The following is a 22,409-nucleotide window of genomic DNA, read 5'->3' as shown; positions in this document are numbered from 1 at the left end:
ATTTTCAGCATGCACCCAGGAAAATTGAAGAAAACTGCTAGCAACTGTTAACAATGGAAACGAGTTAGAAGACATAGTCCTCCTAGAAACTGACATATTTTGAGGGGACAGTGATTGCTAGGCAGTGTATCAAAGAACCAGGATGTCTCTAACTGCACGTCTATTCACTTCCTCCCAAAAGTGTTGGCGTATAACCATCCACAATTCTACAATGGAGGTGGGGGTAGAGGAGGTAAGAGTGGCCAAAGACTTCAACCTTGGAGTAATTTGGGCAGGGATAGCACACTGCATATGATAAGTTGTCCGCCACTGTTTTGTTCAAGCAACCTGTCTGTCTCTTGTTTCATAGTCACTTCAGTGACACTGAATCACTGTTTGTCATAGAACCAAAGGAAACTAATATACAGACGCACACACTTAGAATGATATATCCCAGACCTCCATTGCATGCTACGTGTTTGTAGCACGAATCTCACCTCGTCAAATGTGCCTGTTGGAAGTGACCTTATCAGCCTTGACAATTGTTCCACCTTCACCCCAGCTCCTGATTGGCTGTCTGTCTGTAGTTATGGCATCACACTCAGCAGTAGTTGCAGCTAAACCGTTGTTGTCCCAGTCTGTCAACTGTCTGTCCGAAACTGGTGACTTAGTAGCAAGGTTTATTTTTAAGGAAATGGTCCGTTTGCTGTTTTTGCTTTTAGGACAAATTATTGTGAGGTATCTTGGATTTATTTGTTACCAAAATCACAAGGTGTCTATAACATTAGTTAAAAACAATAGGAATTTTCAAACAAAGTCAAATATGTCACAACCAAAAGCTTAGGAGGCTCCAATACTTAACATCATTCTGAATACAATGATAACTGTGCTTTGTAGACCTAATCAGAGATATATCTTCTCTGCTTGTACTGTGTTGTCCTTCTACTGTCTTTTTCCATTCAGCTTATTTTCTGCTCACTTCCTGTTTCCTTCCTATCCTTGGTGCATGCTATTGTGGCATGGGGTTCTGAATGAATTTGTGTCTTACGATTCCTCTGTTCCAGGAAACTGTGCGGCGTACGACAGCTCACTGCCTTAGTCTGTCCAAGCATGCCTTTGTGATTCAACAGGCTTGTCTTCCTCAGATGCCCTAATGATTCCTTCCTGTTTCATTCTATAGCTGTTTGACACCCCTGAAGCACAATGAAGCAATCCTCACCAGTTATGCCAAAGCCATAACTTTTGTAAAAGCTTATGTGTATAGTAATGCTATAAGGGCAACTCTCAGCCCAGTCCTAGCTGCAATCTCCAAACTCCTAGCTCCTAGCTAGCTTTGCATGGCCTGTCGTGTTAGCTTAGGTGTGTGTTTGTAAAGAGGGATGTTCTCTTTTTTCCAGCAAAGATGTCACGGAAATTAAGCTTGCCTACTGAGTTAAAGCCAGACTTGGGTAAGCCTTAACTTCGTGTTTACAATTTTGTTTTTCCTTAATATTTTTATTCTCTCAAAACTGGGCTTCACTTTATCCCCAAGTCCAAATGGTTGCCCAATATGAACGTGTCAAGGGAAAAAGTTTCATAGTTAGGTGACTCTTTATGTATAAAAACATACGTAATATCTAAGTTCTTTACAATGTGAGAGTAATTATAAGATCTTAAGGTTGGCAAAGAGCCACGTTGATGGCCTTACAACTACTAAAACTATAGTAGCATCTTATGGATTTCTTCAGTAATTGGCATTCATCTTTTGGCAGTCTGTCAGTTAATTCCTGAGCCAAACCTTTTGACAAGAAGTCAAAAGGACAGACATACTTTCAATTGTTTTTAGAGAGCTTCCCAAATGTTCTGCTACTGCACTTTTTGGTTGGATATTTTAATGTACTGCTATGCTAATTACCTGGCACTGTCGCACAGTAGAGCTTTCTTTGTGTGTGTGTTCGGCAGCTTTCTCTTTTCTGTTTCTCCGCTTTTTTCTTTTGGGATTGGTCCTTTCCAAAAGTTCTAATGTTTTCTTTTAGGTGACCGACAGACAACTACAGAAAGAAACAACCTTTGATTTCTTTTGTAATATGCAGTTGGCCTAAAACCAAAAGTACAATTGCCTACCCTTCATTAGGATGCCCAAATCGGGAATTCTGCGGTGTTAATACACTGTTTATACAGTTACAGTGTTATTTATCATCCCAACATATTGACTTAATCATTGGCAACTTGCAAGGAGTAGCAAATAAACTGTATTAGCTCATTATATGGCTCTTTTTTAGGATTCTCTTGATGAATGTGTTGTTTTTAATGACGAATAAATTAAGTACAAGGTTATTAAGGTTTTATTTCTCCCATGGGTCTCTTACCAACGTGCCAAATCTTCATGTGCCAACAACCAACTTTTAAATTTTATGAGTTCCATCTGTCCCACAGATCAAACTTGTTTTAAATGTATTGTGACCCATGCAACTGGGTCTCAAACTCTTAGTTTGCCACATAAGACCTTTTTCCCACACTTCTATCTAGTTTAATAAGACAGTGCGTCAACTCATCCACAGATAGTTATTTCACAGTTGGCATAATCTTTGACTCTACATTTCAAAGAGGATTTTAGTCATGTTTAAAATGATTTTGCTCAGGAGTGTAATTGGTGTTTTAGCTTTGTGCTTTAATGACGTTTCAACCACAGTGTTGTATGTCAGATTCCAGCTATACAGTTGATGTTTACAGCCTCCGTGCCCTTTGTTTGTGAGGTGTGTGTGTCATCTCAGTGTGTACGGGTGCTTTACCTTTTTTTGCCATCTCCTCTACTGTCCTCCTATCTGTATGTCCTCCACGGGGCGCCAACCCACTAGACCACCGGGACAACTCCTTCAGCCGCTCGCGCTCCTCCTCTGTCACTTCCATTGACAAGGAGGTGCGCGAGGCCATTACTTCCTTCCACTTCTGTGAGACGTTCGCCCGGAAGGGAGACAGCGCTGTTGCACCCTGCCTGTTTGTGGGCACCTCCCTGGGCACAGTGCTTGCTGTGGCCCTCAACCTGCCCCCTGCTGGGGAACAGAGGCTACTACAGCCCGTCATCGTGTTGCCAAGTGGTGGGTGTTTTGGCTTAAGTGTGGATGGCTTGGTGTATGTGTGAGAATTATTATCAAAAAACAAATATTCTAAGGCATTCTAAGATCTATCTGTTTGCATTGATTCTACACAAACACTTCACTTCTCTACATATCGAAACATTGATTGTGCCTTTACACATGAGCATCTGCCATCTCCATCTGAACCCAGGCACCGTGGCGCGTCTGAAAGGAAGCATCCTAAGGATGTCCTTCCTCGACAACACAGGGACCTTCCTCCCCCCCTCCTTCGAACCTTGGTACGAGCCCAACGCCACAGGGGCTGACGGCGAGGAGCGAGACAAGGCCCGTAAACGTCGACCGGTGTCCGTGTCGCCGTCCACCTCCCAAGAGCTGCAAGAAAGCCAGTACGCGGTGGTGGTCTCCGAGAAGCAGGCTAAGGTCATAGCGCTGCCCTCCCAGAACTGCATCTTCAAACACAGCATCACAGAGACGTCGTTCGTCCTGAGGGCCGACGTGGTCCAGATGAATATAGGCAACTGCGTGGCCTGCTTTTGTGCTAACGGACACATCATGGCCCTCAGGTGAGTCAGTGAGTCAATAGGTTAGCATACACTAGAGGGTATTAATCTACCGTGCATGAAGTAATGTATGCTGCTCTGGAGAAGTGCTTCTGCTAAATGAACAGCTTTGATAACATGTTTGATAACATTGTATTAATTTCATTCAAGACCTTTAATTGAGCCTGTCTTTCCTAATTGTAAGGATCCACCAGCTGTCTATTTACCACCTATATATATATCTCCCAAAAGTGAGTACACCCCTCACATTTTTGTAAATATTTGATTATATCTTTTCATTTAAAAACACTGAGGAAATGACACTTTGCTACAATGTAAAGTAGTGAGTGTACAGCTTGTATAACAGTGTAAATTTGTTGTCCCTTCAAAATAACACATCACACAGCCATTAATGTCTAATGCGCTGGCAACAAAAGTGAGTACACACCCAATTAGCCATTTTCCCTCCCCGGTGTCATGTGACTCGTTAGTGTTACAAGGTGTCAGGTGTGAATGGGGAGCAGGTGTTTAATTTGCTGTTATGGCTCTCACACTCCCTCATACTGGTCACTGGAAGTTCAACATGGCACCTCATAGCAAAGAACTCTCTGAGGATCTGAAAAAAAGAATTGTTGCTCTACATAAAGATGGCCTAGGCTATAAGTAGATTGCCAAGACCCTGAAACTGAGCTGCTGCATGGTGGCCAAAACCATACAGCAGTTTAACAGGACAGGTTCCACTCAGAACAGGCCTCGCCATGGTCGAACAAAGAAGTTGAGTGCATTTGCTCAACGTCATATCCAGAGGTTGTCTTTTGGAAATAGACGTATGAGTGCTGCCAGCATTGCTGCAGAGGTTGAAGGGGTGGGTTGTCAGCCTGTCAGTGCTCAGACCATACGCCGCACAGTGCATCAAATTGGTCTGCATGGCAGTCGTCCCAGAAGGAAGCCTCTTCTAAAGATGATGCACAAGCAGACTAAGGACATGGATTACTGGAAGATAAACTTATTTGGTTCAGATGGTGTCAAGTGTGTGTGGCGGCAACCAGGTGAGGAGTAAAAAGACAAGTGTGTCTTGCTTACAGTCAATCATGGTGGTGGGAGTGTCATGGTCTGGGGCTGCATGTCTCCAGACCTTAACCCTATTGATCATCTGTGGGGCATCCTCAAAAGGAATGTGGAGGAGCGTAAGGTCTCTAACATCCACCAGCTCTGTGATGTCATCATGGAGAAGTGGAACAGGACTCCAGTGGCAACCTGTGAAGCTCTGGTGAACTCCATGCCCAAGAGGCTTAAGGCAGTGCTGGAAAATAATGGTGGCCACACAAAATATTGACACTTTGGGGCCAATTTGGACATTTTCACTCAGGGGTGTACTCACTTTTGTTGCCAGTGGTTTAGACGTTAATGGCTGTGTGTTGTGTTATTTTGATGGGACAGCAAATGTACACTGTTATACAAGCTGTACACTCACTACTTTACATTGTAGCATAGTGTCATTTCCTCAGTGTTGTCACATTAAAAGGTATAATCAAATATTTGCATAAATGTGAGGGGTGTACTCACTTTTGTGAGATACTGTATCAATAAAAACCTCATTGAATTCTAGGGAAAAAGTCAAAGTTTCAACATTAACCTTTTTTAGTAATGTGATTTTTGTTGCGAATATCTCCCATTCTCTCTTTACTCTCTGTCACTCTCTCTGCAGTCTGCCGGGGCTGAGACCGTTGCTGGATGTAAATTATCTGCCTCTGACGGACATGAGGATAGCCCGGACCTTCTGCTTCACCAACCTGGGCCAGGCCATGTACCTCACCTCCCCCACAGAGATACAGAGGATCACGTACAGTCAGGAGACCTGCGAGAACCTGCAGGTCAGGATCACAAGAAAAAGGCAACACAATAACATCAGGCACTTTCACTGAATGTCACAGATGATGCTAGCATTCAATGTTCTTCCAGGGCAAACCACGCCATGGGTTTAGTGAGGGGAGAGGTCTGTTGGTGGTAGGATTAGGTATAACTGTATAACTGGTATAACACACACAGATGACCTTTCAGAAATGACATCAAAAAGGCGACAGGGTACTCTACTGTTTGGGTCGCAACCAGAATGTTTGCTTGGTTGGATACCTGAGCCGGCATGGCAGAAAATCTGTTGTTCAGCCCAGGAGCTATGGGGTTAACTCTAACTGCTAATTTGTTGTTCTGGGATTGTGTTCTCAGTCATGAGTGTACGACTGTCTGGTGGTCATTCAAAATGTTTGGCATGGCAATATGAGCGTGAGGAGCAAAACCATACTGACCAGAATAGTTAACACAGCCTGTAAAATATAACAACCTGACCAAAATACAGCCAGTAAAATAAAACAACCTACCCAGAATACAGCCAGTAAAATATAACAACCTGACCAGAATACAGCCTGTAAAATAAAACAACCTACCCAGAATACAGCCAGTAGAATGAAACAAACTGACCAGAATAGTTAACACATTCAGTAAAAACGAATTGCCTGATCGCAGTTACTGCTGAGTAGCCTTTCACAAAGCAACCATTAGGAAGGCCCTGTCTGTCATCAGTGACCCCTCCAACCCATTGCACCCCCAGTCTGGCTAGCATTTTAGAATGCCCGTGGTCCAAAACATTCATACGTCCCTATTTGTCCACTTTATGAAATGTATTATTTAGTTTTATATACTGTAAACATTCTATTTTGTAATAGGCTTGTGGTCGGCTGTGAATGTGTATACAAATGTTCTCTATATTTTAACCAAATTATATGATTGTGCTGTTTGATGGATTGATGGTAAAAATTTTAACAGGGTATCTGCAGGTTTTAACAATTTAAATATAAGACTTTTTTTTTAATGCCTCTTTTTAAGACCAATTTTACAACAACAACCCACGCCCAAAATACAGAGGGACCCCAATTACTTACATTAAGGGACCTTTTGTCAATGTGTTGATTAACATAAAAAATATACAGCAAGGTTGAAACTGCAGTATTGCCAGGGATCACACCACACACAGATACACACACACACATACACCACACACACCACACACACACTTATCATGCCAAGGGTCTTAAATGTGTGGCCTTAATCTCCAACTTTTTTTATTTCACCCATTTCCTCCTTGTCCTCCTCTGGGTTTTGGGGTTGCTTATGAGCTGAGCCAACAAGGTGCCAGACTTTCCCTCTGCTTGCTCAGCAAACCTGTCTGCATCCTTTTTTAGGCTGTCAAATATCTCGAGCTGAGTTTTCTTCCTTTTCTTCAGCTCACCTATGTGGTCCTCTGCAGTTTTTCCTTTCTGACCTTGCACAGAGCTCCCCTTCATCCTTATCCAGTTGTGCTCTGTATTTTCTGTATTTTCTGCTAACCTCTACCCAGTAGAGGTCAGCAGCTCCTCGATGAGAGGGACATTGAGAACCCCCTCAAAGACTGATTTAATCACACACCAGTGTCTGGATGATGACTGTGCCCTCTTGCATATTACTGGTCTCCACCTCCTTGTTGATAGAGAGGCCTTTCTCAACAGTTGCCTGTCTATGGGACAAGAAAAGAAGCTTAGAGAAATTCCAGAGCTCAGGGTGGGATTGACGGAAGAAGCAATGTAGTGGAAGGAGAGGAAGTGCTCTCTTTTTACCTCAAGTGATAAGAAGTTCCTAAACTGATAATCACCTCACCTGTAACAAAACAGGTTAAAAAACAGTATTGTATTGATATGTAGCCCCGTTTTTCAAAAGCGTTGTGACACTGTGTAAAATGCAATGAAAACAGAATGCAATTATGTGCAAATAATGTATCCCTATTTTTAATAGAAAATAGTACAAAGACAACATATCCAAAGTTATTATTTTTGGAAAAACACATGCGTGTTTTGTATTTGATGCCAGCAACAAGTTTCAGAAAAGTTGGGATAGGGGCATGTTTTCTACTATGTTGAATCACCTCTTGTTTTAACAATACTGGGAACTGAGGAGACCAATTGCTGTAGTATATGAAGTTAAATATTTTCCCATTCTTGCAAGATGTTGGATTTCAGCTGCTCAACATTGACTTTGTTGTTTCATAATGCACCACATTTTCAATGGATGACTGGTCTGGACTGCAGGCAGGCCAGTTTAGCACCCAGACTCTTTTTACGAAACCATGCTTTTGTAATATGTGCAGAATGTGGTTTGGTGTTGTCTTGCTGAAATAAGCAAGGCCTTCCCTGAAAAAGACGTTGTCTGGATGGCAGCATGTTGCTGTATATACACTCACCTAAAGGATTATTAGGAACACCTGTTCAATTTCTCATTAATGCAATTATTTAATCAACCAATCACATGGCAGTTGCTTCAGTGCATTTAGGGGTGTGGTCCTGGTCAAGAAGGGCCGGTCTGAGTATTTCACAATCTGCTCAGTTACTGGGATTTTCACGCACAACCATTTCTAGGGTTTACAAAGAATGGTGTGAAAAGGGAAAAACATCCAGTATGCGGCAGTCCTGTGGGCGAAAATGCCTTGCTAGAGGTCAGAGGAGAATGGGCCAACTGATTCAAGCGGATAGAAGAGCAACTTTGACTGAAATAACCACTCGTTACAACCGAGGTATTCAGCACAGCATTTGTGAAGCCACAACACGCACAACCTTGAGGCGAATGGGCTACAACAGCAGAAGACCCCACCGGGTACCACTCATCTCCACTACAAATAGGAAAAAGAGGTCACCAAAATTGGACAGTTGAAGACTAGAAGAATGTTGCCTGGTCTGATGAGTCTCGATTTCTGTTGAGACATTCAGATGGTAGAGACAGAATTTGGCCTAAACAGAATGAGAACATGGATCCATCATGCCTTGTTACCATTGTGCAGGCTGGTGGTGGTGGTGTAATGGTGTGGGGGATGTTTTCTTGGCACACTTTAGGCCCCTTAGTGCCAATTGGGCATCGTTTAAATGCCACAGCCTACTTGAGCATTGTTTCTGACCATGTCCATCCCTTTATGACCACCATGTACCCATCCTCTGATGGTTACTTCCAGCAGGATAATGCACCATGTCACAAAGCTCAAATCATTTTAAATTGGTTTATTGAACATGACAATGAGTTCACTACTGCCCCCACAGTCACCAGATCTCACCCCAATAGAGCATCTTTGGGATGTGGTGGAACGGGAGCTTCGTGCCCTGGATGTGCATCCCACAAATCTCCATCAACTGCAAGATGCTATCCTATCAATATGGGCCAACATTTCTAAAGAATGCTTTCAGCACCTTGTTGAATCAATGCCACGTAGAATTAAGGCAGTTCTGAAGGCGAAAGGGGGTCAAACACAGTATTAGTATGGTGTTCCTAATAATCCCTTAGGTGAGTGTATATTGTTCAACATTAATGGTGCCTTCACAGATGTGCAAATCACCCATGCCATGTGCACTAATGCACCAACATACCATGACGGATGCTGGCTTTTGAACTGTGTGCTGATAAGAAGCCTGATGGTCCCTCTCCTCACGGCGTCCATGATTCCCAAAAATTATTTCAAAATGTCATTCTTCAGACCATAGGACAGTTTTGCACTTCGTCTCAATCCATCTTAAATGAGCTCAGGTCCAGAGGTGGCAGTGGTTCTGAATCTGGTTTCTTATTTGCATTTGTGGATGCATTGTCACAGACAATGGTTGGAAGTGTTCCTGAGCCCATGCAGTGTTTTCCACCACAGAATTGTGTTTGTTTTTAATGTGGTGCTGTCTGAGGGCCTGACGATCATGGCCATCCAATTGGTTTTCGTCCTTGTCCCTTTTGTACAGAGATTTCTCTGAATCTTTTAATGATTGTATGTACCGTAGATGATGAGACAGGTCAGTAACATGATTGGGTATTCATACACTGAACAAAATTATAAACGCAACACTTTTGCTTTTTGCCCCCATTTATCATGAGCTGAACTCAAAGATCTAAGAATTTCTCTAAGTACACAAAAGGCCTATTTCTCTCAAATATTTTTCACAAATCTGTCTAAATCTGTGTTACTGAGCACCTCTCCTTTGCCATCCACATCACAGGTGTGTCATATCAAGATGCTGTTTGGACATTATGATTATTGCACTGGTGTGCCTTAGGCTGGCCACAATAAAAGGTCACTCTAGATGCAGTTCCATCACACAGCACAATGCCACAGATATCGCAAGTTTTGAGGAGTTTCAGCATGCAATTGACATGCTGACTGCAGGAATGTCCACAAGAGCTGTGAATTGAATGTTCATTTCTCTACCATATACCAAAGGCGTTTCAGAGAATTTGGCAGTACATCCAACCGGCCTCACAACCGTAGACCACGGGTAACAACACCAGCCCAGGACCTCCACATCCAGCATCTTCACCTCCAAGATCATCTGAGACCAGCCACCCGGACAGCTACTGCAACATTTGGTTTGCATAAACAAAGAATTTCTGCACAAACTGTCAGAAACCGTCTCAGGGAAGCTCATCTGCATGCTTGTTGTCCTCATCGGGGTCTCGACCTGACTGCATTTCGTAGTCGTAACTGACTTGAGTGGGCAAATGCTCACAATCAATGGCGTCTGGCACTTTGGAGAGGTGTTCTCTTCACGGATGAATCCCGGTTTTCACTGTACAGGGCAGATGGCAGACAGTGTGTATGGCGTCGTGTGGGTGAGCGGTTTGCTGATGTCAACGTTGTGGATCGAGTGGCCCATGGTGGCGGTGGGGTTATAGTATGGGCAGGCATGTGTTATGGACAATGAACACAGGTGTATTTTATTGATGGGATCCTGAGGCCCATTGTTGTGCCATTCATCCATGACCATCACCTCATGTTGCAGCATGATAATGCACGACAGCATGTTGCAAGGATCTGTACACAATTCCTGGAAGCTGAAAACATCGCAGTTCTGGCATAGCAAGCATACTCACTGGACATGTCACCCATTGAGCATGTTTGGGATGCTCTGGATCGGCGTACACGACAGCGTGTTCCAGGTCCTGCCAATATCCAACAACTTCGCACAGCCATTGAAGAGGAGTGGACCAACATTCCACAGGCCACAATCAACAACCTGATCAACTCTATGCGAAGGAGATGTGTTGCACTGTGTGAGGCAATTGGTGGTCACACCAGATACTGACTGTTTTTCGGACCCCCCAGGACTCCCCAAATACTGTTAAACTGCACATTTTAGAGTGGCCTTTTATTGTAGCCAGCCTAAGGCACACCTGTGCAATAATCATGCTGTCTAATCAGCATCTTGATATGCCACACCTGTGAGGTGGATGGATTATCTCGGCAAAGGAGTAGTGCTCACTAACACAGATTTAGACAGATTTATGAACAATATTTGAGAGAAATAGGCCTTTTGTGTACATAGAGAAAGTCTTAGATCTTTGAGTTGAGCTCATGATAAATGGAGGCAAAAACAAGTGTTGCGTTTATAATTTTGTTCAGTGTATGAATACCCAATCATGTTACTGACCTGTTGCCACCTCACCTTATTACTTGTTGTGTGATATTCACCAGGTTTAGTTTTTAAGCATTACATAACCTTTCCAGTCGTTTGTTGCCTTTGTCCCAACTTTTTCTTCAAAAAACAATAAAATGTCAACAATTCATACATTGTTTTATAGTATTTTCTATTAAATTCTATTACATTTTCTATTATTCACTGCTCCAACTTTTTTGGAAACATTGTTGTACATAGATGATTAATCATTATGGTAAATCAGACAAACTTTAATAGGTGTTTTTACTGTGTATACCACATCAAATACTTTTCTGATTCACTCATATAAAAAACTATTCATTCTATTCTACTGTAAATAACTAATCCTACCAGCAGAGACACATCCTGACAACAGCTTGTCTAGCAGAAATGTCTGTACAGTATAAGACTCATCCTTCCCTGACACCAGTCTGGTCAGAGAACATGACAGCGGGGTCCAAACACACCATCTGTCTTATGTTGGGGTGTTTTAGGGGTCTCTTTTCCAGCACCTTCTTCAGAATGTTTGAAACACCCTTCACGCAGGCCCTCCTAAACTCTTGGACCTCCAACGCTTTTTTTGCTCTGGACTTCCTGACCGAGGGACAATGGGCTGTAAATTGGACTGAATTAAATTAGAAAATCATCTGCTGCCTACATCCTGACCATAATTTGATAGAAAGTAATATTTTAATGGAAAGGTATACTTCTAAATTCTCATGCTACCTTGAGGACTGACTCAGCACCAAAGCCTATGTCAGCATCTTTGGGCCAGAGCCAGTTGTTTCGGCCTGCAACATCCAGTCTTATCAGCTGCAGTTTAATGATTTCCTGGAGGAGCTCTCTCTTAACAAATCGCATAAGCACTCTGCCAACAGGAAAACTTGAATAACTGTAATATAAGTGTGATTTTAACCACAGTCATGACTAAATATTATAGACAATTATTTGTGAGGGATAAATATAATTAATTTGAAACACAAGTCTCTCAAGCGGGACGCATGTTGGAACCAACCCCTGTAAAGGCATGTATAGACATAGTGTATCTAGAATAGTTGGAACTGCAACCATAATAAGCTTCATATTAACGGTCATATTATCAGTGATAGGCATTTAAATCAAAAAGCAATTTCAATATCTGCACTGCTACACTATAAATCATTACCACAACCAAGTCATTGCAGAGGAATGGCATCATTGGCTCATCAGTCTGGTACTTGGTCAAAAAGGGACTGAAAGTCCTGCTGACTGCCACAAACAACTGAAAATGAGCTGATCTTGCTGGGCTTTGTCTATGGTGTCAAAAAACATGTTCCAGGATTTGGGTGTTTCTTATTTCTCACCACATCCACAGACTTCACCAGTGATGGCCATAATTCTATTGCCCTCCCTACCACAGGCTGGTTCTCAAACCACAGGTGGCCACATAATGGTAATGGTATGACTGAGGATTTGGTGAGATCGGTGAAGTCCACCCTTCTTGCTGGCACAATGTGGAAAATAATGTGTATGGCCCTGAGAATCTTCTCCATCTGCCACATGGAGAAGCCACATTTGAAAGCATTGTGTAGAGTTTCAGCTCCCCACAAGAACCAGCCGAGCACCATCACAGTGCTAACCTGCTCTTGCTGCAGGAGCTCAAAACATTTCCCACTGACACTGGGTCCATCCATGGAGATGGGGTTAAAGTTCTGCAGTTCCAGCTGCTCTGCACACCTGAAAATGACAGGAGAATATTATGTATGATATGTTTATGCTCCGTTGGTTCAATGTAAACCATCTTCTAATATCCATCCATCTTCTTCCGCTTCATCCGGGGCCGGGTCGCGGGGGCAGCAGTCTAAGCAGAGATGCCCAGACTTCCCTCTCCCCAGACCCTTCCTCCAGCTCTTCCGGGGGGACACTGAGGCGTTCCCAGGCCAGCCGGGAGACATAGTCCCTCCAGCGTGTCCTAGGTCTTCCCCTGGGTCTCCTCCCGGTGGGACGGGACCGGAACACCTTCCCAGGAAGGCGTTCCGGACGCATCCGGAACAGATGCCCAAGCCACCTCAGCTGACCCCTCTCGATGTGGAGGAGCAGCGGCTCTACTCTGAGCTCCTCCCGGGTGACCAAGCTTCTCACCCTATCTCTAAGGGATCGCCCAGCCACCCTGCGGAGAAAGCTCATTTCGGTTTGCCTGTATCCGGGATCTTGTCCTTTCGGTCATGACCCAAAGCTCATGACCATAGGTGAGTGTAGGAACGTAGATTGACTGGTAAATCGAGAGCTTCGCCTTGCGGCTGAGCTCTTTCTTCACCATGACAGACCAGTACATCGACCGCATTACGGCAGAAGCTTCACCGATCCGTCTGTCATTCTCCCGTTCCATCCTTCCCTCACTCGTGAACAAGACCCCTAGATACTTAAACTTCTCCACTTGAGGCAGGCACTCTCCACCAACCTGAAGTGGGCAAGCCACCCTTTTCCGACTGAGGACCATGGCCTTGGATTTGGAGGTACTGATTCTCATCCCCACTGCTTCACACTCGGCTGCAAACCGTCAAAGTGCATGCTGAAGGTCCTGGTTTGAATGGGCCAACACGACAACATCATCCGCAAAGAGCAGAAATTGTGTGGTCTCCAAACCTGACACCCTCCGGCCCCTGGCTGCGCCTAGAAATTCTGTCCATAACAATTACTTCTAATATGTCATGTAAATAACATTTACAAAATTTCAGTAAATCGACTCATTGCTTACTTTGAAATGTTGCAGAAAATTATGAACTGTTGCATGTCCCATGAACTGCAACCCCAGGTACCTTGACTAAATGTGATCCCGCTCCCTAAAGCGTACGTGTCAGTCCAATTCTTTCTTTTTTTTTGTTTAAGTATTTTGTCAAATATCAGAACAAATTGTTGCCATTGTTTACAACGCAGGTGATCTCTTTTTTCTTTTTTTTTGTCAAAATGATTTCTGAGTCTGAAAACATCACCTGAAAGACCTGTCCAACTGCTTCCTTGGCATTTTAGGACTGATATCTTGCCACATAGTTTAGACTCCATAACAACTCTTTTAGTGTGGCCGTGGAGCCAAACTTTGTTCGGAAATCGACAGCAGTCATTAGAGCAGCTAACAATAACGTAACTGGCTGTATTTTTTGGAACGGATGTCTATGGTACATAGGGCTTTCTTACATAACATCAGTGAGAATAAAATGCTAGATAGCCTTATCTTAGTTTCTATAATCATTTTCATAGCATTCAAATTTACAAAGGCATGTTCGAGACGTATCCTGCAGTTTTGTGATCAATCGTGAGAATATTGAGGGATATGTGTGCGATATGTGTGATACAGTTCCGACAGAATTGTGGTCACACTTGCAAAACACCAGTGGGTGCTCTTTTGGAAATGTGGCACACTCTACCTTGGAAGGAAGCGTCTCAAGCTACACAACAAAATAATCTAGCGACTTGTTCGTTATGTCTCGTGAAAATGTTCAGGCTGGATGAACAGAAAGTAAGATATGCTGTTGACATGGCTTCTTTTAACCATGCACCTTCTGACAAACAAACATCAATATGCAACCACTGACGTGTATTTGTGTGTGTGTTTCAGGAGATGCTAGGAGAACTCTTCACACCAGTGGAGACCCCGGAGGCTCCCAACCGAGGTTTCTTCAAGGGCCTTTTTGGGGGAGGGGCAACTTCCCTGGACAGAGAAGAACTATGTGAGTGATGCATACATCAAATGTACATACAAGGAATTCCAAAAGTATTTGAACATTGACACTTTTTTGCTATCTAAGACCCTATAATGTTGGCACTGTTAAGAATCACAGAATCCAGACATGAACATGAAAACATGATTATAATTCCTGTAATACTAATAATAATTACCACCGCATTTTGCCTACTCTATAAAACTGCCACAATTCTGGAAGAACATTGAGCAGTCTAGTTGACTCATATCATAACTGGTCCCTTCCATTATCCACTGTGAAAGCCGGTTAAGGATCATACAAATGTTTGGATAAAGGGCCAAACTAGGCCAAAGCATGCCTCTCAAAGTAAGATACATTTCAACTGCCAGCTCAAGCCTCTCTTTCACTCAAACAGTGTAAACCTCTTGATCTAAACAACACTGCTTTTATGTTACAGCAGCATTTTATAGACTATATTTGTGGCGTTAGGGTAAAGGTGCAGGCGTCCAAATTTCACTTCATCCATATAGTTAGGTGGTTGGTAATGGCTTATTTGGAATTACAGGCCTGTGTGGGTGAAAAAGAAAACAATTAACCCACACACCAATACTGCCTAGATCCATTTTTCATGGGTTTTATAGGGCCCTAGGTGTAATGTTGAAATCAAAGCAGGATACATTGGCTATTCCAACACTAGCTGTGTATTCCAACACTAGCTGTGTATTCCAACTCTAGCTGTGTATTCCAACACTAGCTGTGTATTCCAACACTAGCTTTGTATTCCAACACTAGCTGGGTATTACAACACTAGCTTTGTATTCCAACACTAGCTGTGTATTCCAACACTAGCTGTGTATTCCAACACTAGCTGTGTATTCCAACACTAGCTTTGTATTCCAACACTAGCTGTGTATTCCAACACTAGCTTTGTATTTCAACTCTAGCTGTGTATTCCAACACTAGCTGTGTATTCCAACAGTAGCTGTGTATTCCAACTCTAGCTGTGTATTCCAACACTAGCTGTGTATTCCAACACTAGCTGTTTATTCCAACACTAGCTATGTATTCCGACTCTAGCTGTGTATTCCGACACTAGCTGTGTATTCCAACAGTAGCTGTGTATTCCAACAGTAGCTGAGCATTCCAACACTAGCTTTGTATTCCAACACTAGCTGTGTATTCCCACACTAGCTGTGTAATCCAACACTAGCTTTGTATTCCAACACTAGCTGTGTATTCCAACACTAGCTGTGTATTCCAGCACTAGCCGTGTATTCCAACAGTAGCTGTGCATTCCAACACTAGCTTTGTATTCCAACACTAGCTGTGTATTCCAACACTAGCTGTGTATTCCAGCACTAGCCGTGTATTCCAACAGTAGCTGTGCATTCCAACACTAGCTTTGTATTCCAACACTAGCTGTGTATTCCAACACTATCTGTGTATTCCAACCCTATCTGTGTATTCCAACACTAGCTTTGTATTCCAACACTAGCTGTGTAATCCAAAACTAGCTTTGTATTCCAACACTAGCTGTGTAATCCAAAAGTAGCTTTGTATTCCAACACTAGCTGTTCATTCCAACACTAGCTGTGTATTCCAAAACTAGCTGTGAATTCCAACACTAGCTGTGTATTCCAACACTAGCTGTGTATTCCAACAGTAGCTGTGTATTCCAACACTAGCTGTGTATTCCAACAGTAGCTGTGTATTCCAACACTAGCTTTGTATTCCAACACTAGCTGTGTATTCCAACACTAGCTGTGTATTCCAACTCTAGCTGTGTATTCCAACACTAACTTTGTATTCCAACACTAGCTGTGTATTCCAACTCTAGCTGTGTATTCCAACACTAGCTGTGTATTCCAACACTAGCTGTGTATTCCAACAGTAGCTGTGTATTCCAACACTAGCGTTGTATTCCAACACTAGCTGTGTATTCCAACACTAGCTGTGTATTCTAACTGTAGCTGTGTATTCCAACACTAACTTTGTATTCCAACACTAACTTTGTATTCCAACACTAGCTGTGTATTCCAACTCTAGCTGTGTATTCCAACACTAGCTTTGTATTCCAACACTAGCTTTGTATTCCAACACTAGCTGTCTATTCCAACACTAGCTGTGTATTCCAATAATTTGGATTTTAAATGACACAATGACTGTGGGATTAACTTGCAGACTGTCAGCTGTAACGGTATTTTGACTGTATTTTCATTGATATTGGATGAATCATTGAAAACATACAGAATTTTTGTGTATTTTCCCCCCATTTGTCATGTACCATATGTATTTGGACAAATTAACATTATATACAATAAAGTATTAATGTACACTCACCTAAAGGATTATTAGGAACACAATTTCTCATGAATGCAATTATCTAATCAACCAATCACATGGCAGTTGCTTCAATGCATTTAGGGTGTGGTCCTGGTCAAGACAATCTCCTGAACTCCAAACTGAATGTCAGAATGGGAAAGAAAGGTGATTTAAGCAATTTTGAGCGTGGCATGGTTGTTGGTGCCAGACGGGCCGGTCTGAGTATTTCACAATCTGCTCAGTTACTGGGATTTTCACGCACAACCATTTCTAGCCACTCGTTACCATAAATGCATTTTATAAAATTAAACTTTGTGACACATTAGATGAATTTTGTTTAATAACAAACGAATGTTACCTAAATGCTCTATTTGGTAAAAGGTCTAATGGCATTTGGAAGTTATGCGATAAGGCTTAATGTATTGTACCATCTCTGTCCATCTTCACCTTGCTCAACATTTTAGTGTTCTTGTTGAGCCACAATGCAATTGGAGACATAGCCTACCTCAATCCCATTTTCAAGAAAATTCCCCCTTCTGTCTCCATGGCTCTAGTTGGCGAGACGCAGGCCGGTAAGGCATCCCGTGGCCTTGCCCAGCACATACCAGGTCCACAGGGTCTGGAGGGCATGAAGGGGGCGGCCTCTGGTGTGGTGGCAGATCTGGCGCGAGCACGGATAGCGCTCGATGAGAGGGGGCAGAAACTGGGCGAGCTGGACGAAAGAACAGCCGCCATGCTGGCCAGCGCGGACTCCTTTGGGAAACACGCCCATGACGTAAGAGAGAGATCCAGGTGTTACGTTGTGAGACAAAATATAACAGTGTCTAGGAGCAACTTTAACCTTACTGCTGTGTCATGTAGTTTCTAGCCCCTAGAGGGAGACAAAGAAAGCAAGATTTCTGTAACACTGCTGTTGCATTTCTACCTTCTCTCCCCACAGATGATGCTCAAGTGTAAAGACAAAAAGTGGTACCAGTTCTGATCCGAGAGGGGGTGAGGTGGAAGGGGGGGAGAGCAGAGTTAAAAGGACACAGCTGCACCCGGACTCTACATGCCCCCTCCTCCACCTCTCCATCCATCTCTCCTTCCATCACTTCTTCCTTTGCTGGACATTTGGGAAACTCTTAACCCTAGCACAATGTTGTATACTGTATTTACCTTGGTCAAAAGGTTTCAACTGTGGAATGGACTGGGGAGAATGACAAACAGAGAGAAAAAAGGTTTCCTCTTTATTTCTTATTGTTTGTTATTTCATTGATTCCCTTTCTGGCCTGCCAATTGGACAGAGGTCTGGGGTTCACTCACCGCCATTGTACCATCGTCTCTTGCTCCAACCATTCAGGGGCCTGTATACTAAAGAGCAAAACAGACACAACTAAGAAAAAGAAAATCAACAACGAAGAAACTACTACAAAAAAAACAAAAAATTTAAAAAGAGGAAAAAAAATTATATATATATATATACATAATTATATATACATAAATCTATATAAATGATCAACGCTGTATTCACTTCCGACTGTCAAGTGCAAGCCAACAAGGGGACAAGTTGGGAGACTGGTGGTGGGAGGGGCAAAGGAAGCTCTACTCTAAGTCACAGGACGTGATGTCACAGTGACAGTCGCCTCTATGCAGAGTTGCAGGACAAGAAAAGTGAGTCATTCTAACTGGATCCCCTCTCCTTGCTCCAACAAGACTCCTCGTCATATGGATTCAACGTTTTTGTATTGTTCCAAACTCTATTACAACATTTTTCATTTATCTAACTTTCTGTTCATTGTTTTGTTTTATGCTCAGTCAGTTCTACTTGAAAACATGTTTTAATTCTTTCTTAATTGTTGTGAATTTATGTGAATGGTGATTCTGTTTGATTATGCCATGTTTGCCAGTATGTGGCTTTGTCAACCTCCCATTAATGAATCCTTATTAAAAAGGGCTGGATTTAAATTGAGGGCATGGATAAAAAAGACATAGATGTATCATTCCGATCAGGCCATTAATTATGTTTCATATCAGGTGTCCCATGCATACATCAGAAATCTAGAAGCAAGACTGTCACGTCTTTGGTCATTTCCTGTAGTCTTTCATTTGACTATTTGCTTTTTCGTTGTTGACCTCATCACGCCATTTACATCTACTACAGTTTAGGCTGAATAAGGACATTGTATGAATGATGTCAGTGTTACAGTAGTCCTATATGCCGCTGGTCTATACAATCCTATGAGATTGGTTTGAAGGAGTGAAGCTGTATGGACACGTGACCTGGAGGTGCATGTGAACTTGAAGATTACTATACACATGAGGGAACAAACCTGTTGATGTGTGTTCATATTTGCAGGACTGTGTACATTTGAGCAAAGTCATGTCTTTAAAGACCAGAACCGATTTTGTTTTCCTTAAGAATTGTCCTTTAAATAACTTTGTAGGTTTGAGAGGTCTGTTTATCCACATTTTGTTTATTGAAGTGGAAGATACGCTGCTATACATGTGGTTGTGTCAATATGTTTCTGTGCCCATCTCAGTGGTAAAATCACTCATTTGTATCGCATTCAGTGTTCTGCCAGGCTTCTCCACCATCCTGTTGTAAATAGGTAAATAGTTTGACAATCTAAGATCAATTGGAAAGTGTTTGAAGTTGCTAAAGCAAGCGACACAAGGACATCTGCCATATTTTTTCTGACGCCAAAGAGTTACTTTAGCTTTCATTTTGTTGTTTTATTGCTCACCTTGCCATTCCAGGAGTGAATGATGGAAATACAATAGACCAAGGCCTATCTGGGGCTTTGGGAGCTGTGCATTCTGACACAGTAACTGGGCTGTGTTCCATTCTGAAGATGACCGTATGACCATGTGGATTCATCCTGACAAGGGTTGGCAGGTTAGGTTGGATCACAATGGGTCCAAGGTCAGCAGTTATGGAACCATTTTTACAGAATTGAAAGCAGCCATTGTATTAAAAACATTGTGCCCTTCATAAACGTTCTGACGTTCTAACATGGTATTTGGCTTAAACATTTTAACAGCCAACACACACATGCACCATAAAAAGACCACAGGACGCTGCTTTGACAAGCAGTCGATTTAATGTTCATCTTTGTGGTCTTTTACTGTTTTTAGTTGTAGATTGTTCTTTGCTGTTTTGTGCATTGACAACGTTCTTTTTCAAATATCTGATTTCCATAATCAGTCTGGGTCCAATTGGTTTTGTGCTATCACCAAGAAAATACTGAAAGAAGAGAACAGGAACTACTCAGTAACCACGGTAACGAGAGGACTTCTGCATCAACAGGATGATGTAACCTCTGTGTTAATGTGACTTCTTCATTGACCGGCCTCGCATGCTCTGTGTTTCAGTCTGCACACATCATGCTTCAACTCTCCCTCGCTCATCTTCGAACGCATTCTTGTCCTCCTTGCTCCAGGTTCTAAGTGGCTACTTTTTGGTGACATTAACTAACTGGTTGAGTCTCCTCTGTGTTCTAGAAAGCATTGTTGTGTGGATGTCGGTAAGTAGCATTACTTCAATCTTCCAAGAAGAAGAAAAAAAAACTTCAGGAAGTAAAAAAACCTAGTCTGATTGAGGTCCTCTACCTGTTATAGATCATTTGTTTTTCTGTTTCATTTTTCTATTAGTTTTCTCTTGTCTTTGAGTGAGCTATTTCTTGTCCACACAATCAGTATGCAGTATCCCTACCTGGTATGATTCATATTCATTTATAAGAGGGAGTCTGTTCGCCATAATCCCATTTATGTCCTGGATTTAACAATTATCAGTGGGTTGCAGTACTTTCTCATTGTAGCCAATTTTCTTGTACAGTTTTATGCAAATTTCACATGGATGTTTATGACTATCTGCTGCCACAAACAATTTAGAAATTCTGTAGATAGAAATTACTGTGCAACGGAAAATAAAAGTGGAAAAAATGTACCCTTTATTCTCCTGGTTTCCTTGTGAAACTTACTGTGAATTCAGTGTAATTTATTGCTGAGATGTTCTGCTTCATTTATCCAGTTATTGCAATTAGACAACAAATTCTAATAAAATATTGTACATATCATAGAAATTGTAAATAATGGAAATAAAACATCCTATTAAGTATGGTACTACAAAGTAACCAGTTACAGTAAAATGGGGTCTGTGATTTCTGCAATCGGATTTCAAGCTTGACCTGTTCCAAAAGCTGTTCATTTGCAAATGACCCTTCACCACTAATCACGCTAGGGCTCAACGTAAAAAAATTGGCCACTGGCCCCAAAAACATTTTTACTCTCCTTCGTTCCAATAGTTGTAATTTATCAGTGTTACAACAAAGAAACGAATACTTTTGTTACTTAACATGATTAATCATTTATGAAATGCATTCTGGGTATATAAAACAAAATATTTGTATATTTATTTCGTGACATTTCTAATTATAAAAATGAATAAAAAGATAAGTCAAAAAAGCATTTGAATTTCAAACAAAACACTGACTTTCAAACAGAACACTAGCTCACTCACCCCATGGAACAAGGTGACAGGCTGGTCCGAGTTACTAGGTATGCCGTTGTTATGCCGTTCAATCACCCAGTGGGCATCTGCATTTTAATTCCTGATACAACCAAGGGCCCTGAAGACGGATTGCCAGCCACCTGCTTAGCTGTCAGGCTGACCAGGCCTTGTTTGCCAAAGTGCCATTGTAAAAAGAGCCACATTTGTCTGCTCTAGCCAGGTAAATTAGGACAGACGACAGTGCATCTGAGTTCCATTGACTTCGAAACAGGTACATCATTTTTTTCACTGAGGTAAACATTTTCGCTTTCGTAGTTATCCTTCACTGCCTTCTTCAGTTGAGTTTTTAAATGTTTTATTGAAAAACAATACCAGACAGCCACGTGTCACATCAAGGTGATATTGTGCATGTGCCAGATAACGAAACAACTGGAGGATGTCGAGTTTATAATGCCATTATTATTTTAAAATCTCACCAACAAAATCGGTTGCCCGATCGGGACAGTGACTTGCTAGTTTGATTAGTCCCGACATGACTTTTTACTGGCCAGGGGCCATGGGATTTTTGTTATTATCAAGCCCTGCACTCACTCAAGTAGTACGACCTGACAAATAAATATTGTCAGGCGAGAAGGACACTAGCTCGAGCGGCAGTATTTCATGGCCTAACTGTGAAACACTGTATGTTGCAAACATAGCCCAGGGGTTTCACAAAAGGGTCTTAATGGGAGTGGCAAATGCTATTGGTGAAACAAAACCTCATCAAATCTCTGCTAAACTTTAAAGAAAACATGTGGGAGACACAAGATGTGGAAGTAGGACTATGATCTGAT

The 22,409-nt window shown here is 42.2% G+C and overlaps 1 protein-coding gene across 6 annotated transcripts in view; it reads left to right on the top strand.

Annotated features, from left to right (window-relative positions):
* The window catches only part of stxbp5a (syntaxin binding protein 5a (tomosyn)), a 131,515-nt gene extending 110,503 nt beyond the window's left edge, over nt 1-21,012 (top strand). For 2 of the 6 annotated variants that reach the window (XM_010863927.4, XM_010863928.3), the window contains exons 20-27: nt 182-232; nt 1,377-1,427; nt 2,775-3,056; nt 3,247-3,619; nt 5,304-5,469; nt 14,678-14,789; nt 17,639-17,859; nt 18,025-21,012. In XM_010863927.4, coding sequence (XP_010862229.2) covers nt 182-232; nt 1,377-1,427; nt 2,775-3,056; nt 3,247-3,619; nt 5,304-5,469; nt 14,678-14,789; nt 17,639-17,859; nt 18,025-18,066 — 1,298 coding nt within the window. In that variant the 3' untranslated portion in view covers nt 18,067-21,012. The remainder of the gene's footprint in view (nt 1-181; nt 233-1,376; nt 1,428-2,774; nt 3,057-3,246; nt 3,620-5,303; nt 5,470-14,677; nt 14,790-17,638; nt 17,860-18,024) is intronic. The other 4 variants (XM_010863929.4, XM_010863930.3, XM_020056375.2 and 1 more) reach the window with 2 other exon arrangements.
* The last annotated feature ends 1,397 nt before the right edge of the window (nt 21,013-22,409 follow it).

The sequence above is a fragment of the Esox lucius genome, chromosome 18 (assembly GCF_011004845.1).
Source record: "Esox lucius isolate fEsoLuc1 chromosome 18, fEsoLuc1.pri, whole genome shotgun sequence".
Lineage (NCBI taxonomy): Eukaryota > Metazoa > Chordata > Actinopteri > Esociformes > Esocidae > Esox > Esox lucius.
The sequence above is the reverse complement of the archived record's forward strand: the minus strand, read 5'-3'. Positions and strand labels throughout refer to the sequence as shown.